Source organism: Lactuca virosa, chromosome 4 (genome assembly GCF_052849685.1).
Source record: "Lactuca virosa cultivar CGN04683 chromosome 4, Lactuca_virosa_CGN04683_v6, whole genome shotgun sequence".
NCBI classification, from domain to species: Eukaryota; Viridiplantae; Streptophyta; class Magnoliopsida; order Asterales; family Asteraceae; genus Lactuca; species Lactuca virosa.
This window is the reverse complement of record NC_136429.1, coordinates 81706876-81718449: the sequence shown is the minus strand read 5'-3', so window position 1 is coordinate 81718449 and position 11574 is coordinate 81706876. Positions and strand designations below refer to the sequence as shown.

General features: G+C 34.1%; 1 protein-coding gene and 1 pseudogene across 3 annotated transcripts; one reads left to right on the top strand and one right to left on the bottom strand.

Annotated features, from left to right (window-relative positions):
• Positions 1-351: 351 nt before the first annotated feature.
• Positions 352-8729, bottom strand: LOC145105799 (cell division control protein 48 homolog C-like). Of its 3 annotated transcripts, XM_079042878.1 has the most exons (13): positions 8456-8729; positions 8233-8298; positions 6950-8168; positions 5012-5799; positions 4206-4930; positions 3996-4112; positions 3803-3907; positions 3610-3675; positions 2983-3047; positions 2709-2910; positions 1570-1734; positions 1414-1472; positions 352-746 (listed from the first exon to the last, which is right to left on the bottom strand). In XM_079042878.1, the coding sequence occupies exons 4-12, from the start codon at positions 5754-5756 to the stop codon at positions 1425-1427; spliced, it is 2238 nt and encodes a 745-aa protein (XP_078899004.1). In that variant the 5' UTR covers positions 5757-5799; positions 6950-8168; positions 8233-8298; positions 8456-8729; the 3' UTR covers positions 352-746; positions 1414-1424. The 3 variants fall into 3 exon arrangements, with proteins under 3 accessions (XP_078899004.1, XP_078899002.1, XP_078899003.1); XM_079042876.1 differs by lacking the exon at positions 352-746 and having other exon boundaries at positions 1167-1472; XM_079042877.1 differs by lacking the exon at positions 352-746 and having other exon boundaries at positions 1167-1472; positions 8663-8712.
• LOC145104682 (conserved oligomeric Golgi complex subunit 4 pseudogene) lies at positions 8055-10849 on the top strand (annotated as a pseudogene).
• The last annotated feature ends 725 nt before the right edge of the window (positions 10850-11574 follow it).

Sequence of the window (11574 nt, the reverse complement as noted above, 5' to 3'; positions counted from 1 at the left end):
ACAACCAAACTCACCTGTTTAGGAAATTCATCCGACATACTTAATTTGAAAGAGGCCATAACTTTTGTGACCGGCTGTAATCTTAATCATTGATTTTTTGATCAAACGGCCAAGATTTGATTTCAATTATGTGGTTTGGCTTTGTTTTGAACCTAGTTCATGTTTGTCATCCTGTTCTATGATGTTTTCTGATTAAAGCACAATGTTTTGAAAACTCTACCAAATTATAGCAAATATCATCCAAGAAAAATGTAATTTTCACTACTACGATTGAATATATTTTTCAAAAAGAAAAAAAAAACGAGAGTATAATGTTGTGATTGGTTAATTTTCTTAAAGTAAGATGCATTGATAAGATAAAGATAATGAAAGTACAATGTTGTAATAGAAAAATTAACTAGGATGCTATAATCCATAAACAAATGGAACTATAAATATGTTTGCCATAGAGGTAAGGAGGTGAGAATTCAGAAGTGAGGTGAGGGCATCAAACTTCTTGCCTTTGAGGAGTGGAATCTCTTTCTATCAACCAACCAAATCAGATAGATTTGGTGCTTGTAATATTGATTTTTACCATATGTTCTGTATTGGTGCTTAATTTCGTTTACACACATACATTCTGATCTTTCACATACACTCCAAACATTTTTTATTTTTGTTAAAACCAGTAGCACTGCACATCTGTCAGGCTCCTCCGACTCAGGTGATCAGATTTCATCTAATGGTACTTAGAGTTTGGATATATTCTGCATCATGGGCCAAAATGCAAGAAATAGAAATGTATCTTAATAGGTTAAATTCTAGAAGTACAATGTTTTAATCATATAGAGTTTCATAGTTGAATGCCTAAATAGGAAAAAAATGCAATGTATAAATATGTTTTATTTTCAAAGTGTAATGCCTTAATAAGAAAAAAATTGAAAGGTACAATGTTTTCAAACTGTAATATCTTAATACGTCGAACATATTATATAAAAAAAATTATTGCTTAATCTCCCACCGCAACGCGTGACTTAAAACCCTAATAAAAACATTTATTCATTTTATTATCCAAATTGTGAGTCATGTATGATTGAGTTATAACATTGATTTATCTTACGTTTAATAATATATATAACTAAAAGCAAATACCCTACTAAAAAATATTCAAAATCATAAAACGACTATTATGCAATAAATTTTTGATAATAACTTTAAAATCACCAGAGAAAAATACCACAAAAAATGTGTATAAGGTTGTATGAAGTGGTACATAGGTTGTTGACCCGTGAAAATAAAACTGATTCTATTTTTTAAACAACCTATGTAAATAGTAAATAGTCGATAATTTTAACATACTCAAGTCAAAGCACCCAAACTGCTTTATCTATTATCAAATATGAAGTATCAGAAATAAGGTGCAATAAACCCTACTTGTTCCACATTTACGATGCTCCAAACGTCTTTGATAGTCGATGTAAATATTGTATTTGCTGCAGCAAAAAACACACATATTAGAAGTAAATCTCTTTCTGTTACAGGCTTCCTAGAACAAGGTATAACTTTCATTGCATGATTTACAGGTCATACCTTATCTGAGACAGAAGGGGAGATTTTTCCCAAAGCTTGCTCAAAATGTATAGCTTTAATAGTATGTGGCAACCCACGTAATGAGCTTTTTGGTTCATCTCTAGCTTTTGCAGCTTGCATTATGTTAAATCTCTCTTCACGAACAATCATGATAGCTTCTTTCATCTGAAATTTGGACAAAAAGTGACGTCAAGGCTAAAAATTCGCGTATTGACATCATAAAAAGGCTTGATAAACTTTCTTCTAACGCATTTTTAGGGATAATTGCAAGAAATAGAAATGTACTTTTCAAAATCTTTTGGGACTAAATGCAAGAAACAGCAATGTGCTTTGCAAATCTTTTGGGAACTAAATGAAAGAAATAGCAATGTATTTTTATTTATTTGTGTGTTATAGCATACTATGTTCATTTCTTTCTATTACGGTATTGTGCGTACCCAATAATAGCATTGTAGTTTCAATTTTGTTTGATGTTCTTATTTGGACAATGTACTTTGAAAAATCTATCCAATAATCCAATTATAACAATGATAATTGCTTTGCATTTGGATTACATTGTTAAACATTGGGTAGATCTTCCAAATTACAACGTTGTAATAGAAATAAATAAAAAATGGATGCTAAAATAAACAAATCAATGGAAGTACGTCGCTATTTCTTGCATTTAACCCAATCTTCAGTTACAGCATATATTGTATTTTCGGTTCTTCTTATTAAAACATTGTTCTTCCAAATTATATATTATTAAAGCACTGTAATATGAATATCTACCCAAATGTAGCTATAATGAGTTGACTTTTTAAAGAACAATTTCCTAATAAGAAATAATTGAAACACACAATGCTCTAATAACAAAAAAATAGAAGTAGAATGCTATAGATGAAAAAAAAAAACAAAAATAAATTAGTATTCCTTGCATTTAGTTCATAATATTTTGAACATGTAACTGCTAACTATATATTTTTATTATATCTTACATCAAATTAAATGTTGAACTTTTTGTGTGATATAGTAAATGATTATTAGTTTTTAGTTTTAAATTAAAATAGTTTGATATGTATATTGAAAAGCCATTGCTATTTTAAATCTTTATGATGCTTAAAATTTGTCATATGCATGTGTATGGAAGAGATGCGAACCAATGCAAAAAGATCGGCTCCACTAAAATTTGCACAAGCCTCACTCTGACCAATAGCAATCAAGTCCACGTCAGCATCTATTGGCTTATTCCTAGCAAGAGCTTTCAAGATCAACCCACGTTCATCTGGATTTGGCAGAGGCACATACACAAGCTTCTCCATTCTTTTGGGTCGTAAGAGTGCCTTGTCCACCATCTCAGGCCTAAAATCAAATCAACAGGATCAGTCATAAATAAACTAATTTATAAAGAAAATCAAAGATGACGTGTCACACCTGTTTGTAGCACCAATTACATAAACGCCCTTTCGTTGGTCAACACCATCTAGCTCTACCAAAAGCTGCGAAAATAAAAGAGCTTTTATCTCTCCGGATCACTAATTAAGGTGCTGTTTTTTTTGACTAAATAAATGGACTTAGGGGTTGTTTCTTTTTTCCATTAAGTCTTTTATGGGTAGAATGGCTAAATGGATAATGATGTCTTTGTGGATAACGTGCTGCATACATAAGGTTTGTTTCTTTTCTTTTCTGGTTTGAATGAAACTACAATAACCATTTCACCCTAAAATTCCCAACAAACAATTTTCACAACATGCATCAATTAATTTTAACATGAGAGTAGTTGGGAGGAAAAAGAGGACATAAAATAGGTAAATTGTTGGTGTCTTAAAAGTTAATACATTAAGCCATGTATTTATGCTTAAAACCCTTTAAGTCACTTTGTCCATACTAAGTCAAAAGAAGAAACAGCCTTGTATATTAAGTGTTAATTTAACCTATTTAACACATTAAGTAAAAAAGAAACAACCCAACGGGGAACAAATATAAGCATTAAGACCGGTCTTAATTTAGATCCAAAAAAAAGGAAAAGTCTTTAGTCATACAATAAAAAAAGTTGGTAACCTGAGTCACAACTCCCTGGACCACGTGTCCCCCTTCTTTTCCACGGTTTGTTGTCAGAGCATCTATCTGCAATAAACAAAGCACCAACATTAATCCCATGAACTTGGCTATCAACCTTAAATGATCAGCCATCTCAATTTTCAAATCCCAATTTTGATAATAAAAAAAGGAGAGAAATCTGAAAAAGGAAAACCTCATCGAAGAACACTATGCATGGGGAACACGTCCTTGCACGACTGAATATTGTTCGAATTGCCGATTCAGCCTCACCAACATATTTGCTCAAAAGCTCAGGACCCTTCACAGTGAAAAAATAATTAAAAAATATTGATAAAAATGGCCACACGAGTAAAAATATATATCAAGTACTAGAGTTTGTGAAAAACCTTAACGTATATGAAATTTGCTCCTGATTCATTAGCAACAGCTTGGGCAATTAATGTTTTCCCACAACCAGGTGGTCCATATAGCAAAAACCCCATCTCCATATCAAGTCCACATTTCTGAAAATATAAGTTGTATGAACAAAGACTGTGTCTTTTTTCAGGCCAAATAAATCAAGAGTAGTGATCACATAAGTGCCATTATTTAATTACCTGATCAAACTCGTCAGGAAATTTTATAGGCCCAATTATATTACGGTTAAACTCCCTTCTCAAAGTATCAAGACCTCCAACATCTTCCCATTTAACATTTGGAATCATAGAAAAACCTTCTCTTTTGGAAGACGCGATAACATTTTTTATTGCTACCTCAAAATCCAACATTCTCACGCCTTCAAGTTTCTCTAATTCCTCAACAGACCACCCTTTCTCCCACCAACGTTCATTTTTCTCACTTCCTTTACAAAGTTCCAACTCTCTTTCATCTATGACTCTTGCCATAGCAAGACTCCCAGCTTCAGTCACCAGTCCTTCCAAATCAGCACCAACATACCCTGAAGTCGCCCTAGAAACTTTCACTAGATCAAGATCACCTGACACTCTCAAATCACGTGTAACAACTTTAAGAATCTGCAATCTTGCTTTTTCATCTGGGACACCTAAAGCAATCTCACGATCAAACCTTCCAGTCCTTCTTAATGCTGGGTCAAGAACATCAGGTCTGTTAGTAGCACCAATTACTAAGACGTATCCTTGTTTTACACCTCTGTGGGATTGATCCATGCATGCCAATAATTGTGTCACAATCCGGCTTTCCATTTTTGTTTGATGATTTTCTCTTTTTGAAGCAATTGCATCGATTTCGTCGATGAAAACTATAGATGGTGTTGTTCTGTATGCTTTTGAAAATAGCTCTCGTATGTTCTCTTCTGATGCACCTGAAATTTTTGCAACGAAAAAGAATTATGGATTATTCTAGCTAGTTTCCTGATACTACAGTTTTATTCACGTTACATTACCTGATATACCAGAGACCATCTCACTGGCTGCAACCTCATAGAATGGAAATCCAGTCTCGTTAGCAATGGCTCGAGCTAGCGTTGACTTTCCACACCCTGGCGGACCATGTAACAAAATGCCAACCGTTGGCCTAACTCCATGCCTACGAGGTAACTCTGGATGATATAAAGGAATAATCACCTGTTTCTTCAACATATTTACCACATCATCCATTCCACCAAAGTCCTTAAACCTTGGCCCATCGTTGTGTCTTTCATTCGCATCAACACCATCATCATTGTGTCTTCCATTCGCATCAACATCATTTGATAAGTTGCTCCGTTTTTGTGCCTTAACACGTCTATATGTATATTCTTTCATTGAACCAACCGTTTTGGTTTCCTTTCTGTACGTGTTTCTAAGTCTCGACTTTGTTAAATCAAACTCCGGTTCTGATTTCAGGCCATATACATCATCCTCAGATGTCAAAACTGGACTTCTATCTTCTTCGTCGCCATCATCTGATTGCGATTCCGAGTATGAAGACTCTGATTCATGTAACTCAATTCGTCTTTTCTTTCCTGTTATGTTGCTGGAAGCTAGGGTTTGTTTCACCTTTCTGGTGAAAGGTTGGAGCTTGTAAAGACGGTATTTGGGAAAAGTGGTGCGGAGGCCGTCGACAAGTTGGTCGACTGATGAAGCGTCATTACCGTAGGTTTCTTGTACCCGTAGGACGTTCTCCAACAGAGTACCTGTTTTCTTCATCGGAGTATGCAGGAAGGCAGCGGCCGGCGATATTGTGGCTTCTCTATGAAATTAGGTTTAAGAAGTTTATTATATAGGTTATGGAAAAAGGGCAGTCTTGTCATTTCAACTTACAAAGAAATAATGAAATCTGGAGTTTTGTATAAGAAGGTAGTACTTTCGAAAAATATTTACCGAATAGCGGTGATTTGAAATTTATTTACCAAAGTATTGTAAAAACAATATTCGTTGTGGAACTCACCTTTTTTTACAAATTAAAATTCAAAAAAATAATGGCTTTGATCGCAATGTTGTTTGCCGGCAAACCTTTCCTGCCGGTAAAACCCAAATTATCGAACAGTGTTACACCGATAATCAAATCTTTTAAAAACTAAAGCAATAAAGCACAGCCAAACATGCCTATGAAATCTACTAGTATTAGCAACGTCCTAGAGATGTAATTTTTATCCAAATGATCGAATTGCTCCCGCTTATGAACCCTAAAAAGCAATGAATTATTAATAAGACACTAATAACTACAGGGAAGTGGAGTGAAATTAATATTCTTGATAATATCTAACTCGAAGTCAACAATAGGTTAGATGGCTCGTAAAAAGGATGAAAATTTCCACAGTCCGGTGTAACACTGTATGATAATCTCGACTTTGTTGGCATAGTTCCAAATGACTTTGTTGTTTGTTTCAGGTCTCAGGAGCACCACAATCACGGGCGGAACACAAACAATAAGGGCTAGGGTGCCGAAACTAAAATTTACAAAAAGCCATAGAAACATGTTTAATTTTGTTCCAAATTGTCACAGTTAATGTATATATTTGTAAGAAAACTAAGTAAGCATAAAAGATAAAAATAACATTAAAATAAAATATTATTGTGGATTTTTCATTCTAGAATATCTAAATACTGAAAATCTTACTTACTCCAATTTTATTAACCGTAACTTTGTTATCCTTAAACATATCTTCTTTTATTTATGTGTAAGACCTATAACATACACCTTTATTACCCCTATAACATACACCTTTATTACCCCTATACATACACCATATCCCAGCTACATTTATTACCCCTATACATACACCATATCCCCAACCAGGTATATCTATGACTAAAGATTTATAATATAAATATATAAATGAGATACTTATATGTATCTAGAAATGAGAGAGAGTAAGAGGCGAAGAGGAAATGTGTACCTTCGTTGTGGAGTCGGCGGAGAGGAAACCAGTGGTAGTCTGGCGCCGGTGACCCGGGAGGAGAGAGAGAATAAGGAGTCGGCGGAGAACGGTCGATTGATCCCGAAAAAGGGAGAGAGCAAGAAGTCCGGTGAGTTGTAACTTGCAAGAATGAGGAAGAGTTACGGTTTCAAATTAAGGAAAAACTACCTGTCATCTTCTCTTCTTCTCTTCTGGTTTCGATGCATAACTCCCGTGAGTTGCAAGAAAACAAGCGGAGTCGATAGTATTTTTAGGTTTCGTTGATTTGAATATGTAAGTTAATAATTAATTTCATGGTATTTTTATATGGTTATTTTGTAAGTTTCCTACTTTTTATATTGTTACTTTATAAATTTCCTACTTTCTAGTCAAATTAGTTTTGCTTGGATAAGTTTCCTAATTTTCTAAACTTAAGCTTAATTACTGATATTCAATAGAAAAAAACATGAGGGCTGGTGTTACAATCTTTTAAATAATTAACTTATATGATCACCGATTCTATAGATATTGCTGTTTAATTGATAAAAAAACAGGGGGGCCATGGCCCCCAGTCTCTTCTATGTTCTGCCACTGACCACAATTCTGGGGGCTATAACTTAAATTAAATAATTTATCTTGACCACATTGGGATCGTTCTCAATCGGTTTCCTGTGTTTCCGGTTCACTTTACCACGTAAAAACATGTACGCGACAAGAGCTTGCAGCTTCCATTATTTACAACAAGAAGTTTTGGAGGACAGGGGAGGTCTAATGAAAGTTAGGTTGAAAGAAGAATAATCGGTCCACTTTTTTTTCTATCTTTAACTATTATTTGGTAAAACCCAATAATTTTTTCTAATACATTATATTATTATTTCTTTACACTACAAACAAAAATCCAAAATTAAGAACATAGAAAGGACGCTTCTTATTTTTGTAAAGCACAAATCATGAAATTAGCGCTTCATGTTCTAACAAATTAAACATTTAAATAAAATTATTCATTTTTAAAAAGATTTATATCCTCCCACTTACATTTCAATTACAGTAGCCTCCATCTCTCTTATCACTGGGTGGTGAGTATAATGATGCTTTGCAGCAGAAAATGAGGGAGCCTAACCTTGGAGGAAAGCTGTTTTTGGGTGGTGTTGGAGTGCAGAAAACAGGAATTGATATTTCTACCGCCTTGAATAACATGGATGTGAGCAGTGAGTATGCCCTGAAATTAAGACATCAGATTGAAGAGCAATGTGCTGAGGTATGTATTTATCATCTAAACCTACATTTTCACCACTATCTTGTGTGTTTCATTATACTTGTCTTGAAGAAATATAGGTTGGATTCGTTCCCTATAAAAAAACCCTGTCAGCCACTAAAGTAACCAGTAATAATATTGCACATCAAGAAATATGTTAAAACCAGCTTATTTTCCTAAAAATGCGATAATGTAATGTCATTTGACATGAACATTAGAATATTCTCATGAACAATCATTCTTATTGTTACCTGTTTATGAGATAATGAAGAAGTCTTAGCTATATGCCTATATATGCAGTCATTTAGGTTTTAGTGAACCAACATCCCAGAAGCTATCATATCCGCTAACATAGAAAAATTAGCAGAATAGCAATGGTTCATCTTTCAATATCCCAACAACAAAATACTATGTTAATTTCATCCAAAATGACTATATGTCAAAGAACAAAATGTTACCAATGCACAACTATGGAATGCCAACATACTATCTAAATACTTCAGGGGAGCCAGGAGGGAACAAGTAAGCTAACTATATAGTACAATTAAAGAACACTTCAATCTTGTCTTTATCTTCAACCAATATATTAGTTGCCTTGAAAAGAACAAGTAAGCTAAGTATGCAGTACAGTTAAAGAACAAGTAGGGTAGCTATGTAGTACAGTTAAAGAACAAGTAAACTATCTATGTAGTACATTTAAAAGAACACCTCAATCTTTTCTTTATCTTCAACCAATATATTAGTCGCCTTTAAAAGAACAAGTAAGCTAACTATGTAGTACAGTTAAAGAACAAGTAGGGTAGCTATGTAGTACAGTTAAAGAACAAGTAAACTAAAAGTGTAGTACAGTTAAAAGAACACATCAATCTTGTCTTTATCATCAACTAATGTGTTAGTGGCCTTGAAAAGAACAAGTAAGCCAACTATGTAGTACAATCAAAGACCAAGTAGGGTAGCTATGTAGTACATTTGAAAGAACAAGTAGGACAATTCAAGAACACATCAATCATTTCTTAATCAACTTATGGAAAGGATATAACTACTCGTGCAGTTGTTTATCTTCAAAATCAGTTTAAAAGTTGATCAAATTACTAAAAGCGGAGGTGAAAATATTGGTGGATCATACCAATTTCAATTGATGAGAAAGACAATGGTGTGCAATCAGTATACAAGCAACACCAATGCAAAAAAAATGCTATCAACTGTTAACACATAAAAAACATCAATTACAAGAGATAGAGTTGCAAAAAGGAAAAAAAAATATATCTTCATTACCACTAAATTTTGGGGCACAGTTTCAAAAAATGAAAGATGTGGTTCACTTATGAACCTTAATCTTTGAACTGATATAACTGGTATAATTATTTAGATAAAACCAAGATTGGTATGTTTTCTATCTTTTTGCTCAATTAATTGTTAATTTGCTACATGGTTTGCCTACATGAGACAAGATTGTTGACATCACAATTGTGCATTGCCAATATATTATACATGGGAATGGTTATTTTGCTAAATCTTTAGAGAAAAAACTTAACCTATTTTGTTTTGGGGATATATAATGATGACCATTGCTATCTGGCTGGATTTTTATAGGGTTAAATTCAAGAAATAACAATGTACTTCCATTGATATGTTTACTATAGCATCCTACTTTAATTACCTCCTGTTACATCATTGTACTTTGAAAAAATACCCTATTTATAGCAATGTCATCTAAATACAAAGCAAGTTTCACTGCTATATAAGAAAAAGACTAATATCATAATGCTATAAATGGGTAGATTTTCCAAAGTACAATGCCTTAATAAGAAAAAAAATTGAACGTACAATGCTGTAGAAGAAAGAAATGAAAGTACATTACTATTTCCTCCATCAACCTTTTCTTTAGTTGATTTGACTCTAATAGTTTTTGAGATGTTGGATTCATTATAATTTTGTTTTGGGGATTTGTAAGTATGTTGCTATAATGTGTAAAGAAATGTAAGTACATTGTCTACATTGGTTTTCTTAATCAGGTATTCCCCACACCAGGTGACAGAGAAAGAATCAAGTCATGTCTATCCGAATTAGGAGAAATGAGCAACGGCTTCAATAAAACCCTAAATTCCAGTCTAGAACACCTCGTAGGCACCGTGACCCACCGAATCCGTCCAGTCCTAGACACCGTAGCAACCGTATCCTACGAGCTCTCTGAATCAGAATACGCGGAAAACGAGGTAAACGACCCGTGGGTCCAACGACTCCTTCACGCAGTCGAAACCAACACATCGTGGCTCCAACCACTAATGACTGCCAACAACTATGACTCTTTTGTTCATTTGGTAATCGACTTCATTGTAAAAAGACTCGAACTTATCATGATGCAAAAAAGATTCAGTCAGCTTGGTGGTTTGCAACTTGACCGGGACGTGCGGGCCCTCGTGAGTCATTTCTCGGGGATGACTCAGAGGACTGTGAGAGATAAGTTTGCGAGGTTGACAAAAATGGCTACGATTTTGAATTTGGAGAAGGTGTCGGAGATTTTGGACTTTTGGGGGGAGAATTCGGGACCTATGACTTGGAGGTTGACTCCCGCTGAGGTTAGGAGGGTTTTGGGGATGAGAGTTGATTTTAAACCGGAGGCTATTGCTGCTCTTAAGTTGTGATGCTCAATTTGATTCAATTTGTAATCCCCGATGTTCTTTATATCTTGTTTTTTTTGTTAAAAAGTAAAGGTGGATCTCTTTCTGTTGCTTCTTAGTTATTTGATGAGCTTCCTGTGAAAAGAAATAAGACGAGGGGCATTTATGTCATTATACTTCCTTACTGAATGGTGATTGGTTTATTCATTTGGAGATTAAAGGTGGTCAGTCGGTTGCTTAGTTAGTGGTGAGATAGTTAGAAGAAGAAAGTGGTATTATAAATAAGAGGGATTAATTAGAAGAAGTCATTGATTCATTATGATATTTTGTTATTGGGTTTTCTTTGGAGAGTCTCTTACCTCTCGAATGTGAGAACAAACATCAGTAAACATTTCAAATTGTTCATCATTATCCTAAGAATTAAATGCAAGAAATAGCAACATATTTATCTTGATTTGTTTCTTATGGGTAGGAATTTAAACGGAACCAAATTATACAACCAAACTCACCTGTTTAGGAAATTCATCCGACATACTTAATTTGAAAGAGGCCATAACTTTTGTGACCGGCTGTAATCTTAATCATTGATTTTTTGATCAAACGGCCAAGATTTGATTTCAATTATGTGGTTTGGCTTTGTTTTGAACCTAGTTCATGTTTGTCATCCTGTTCTATGATGTTTTCTGATTAAAGCACAATGTTTTGAAAACTCTACCAAATTATAGCAAATATCATCCAAGAAAAATGTA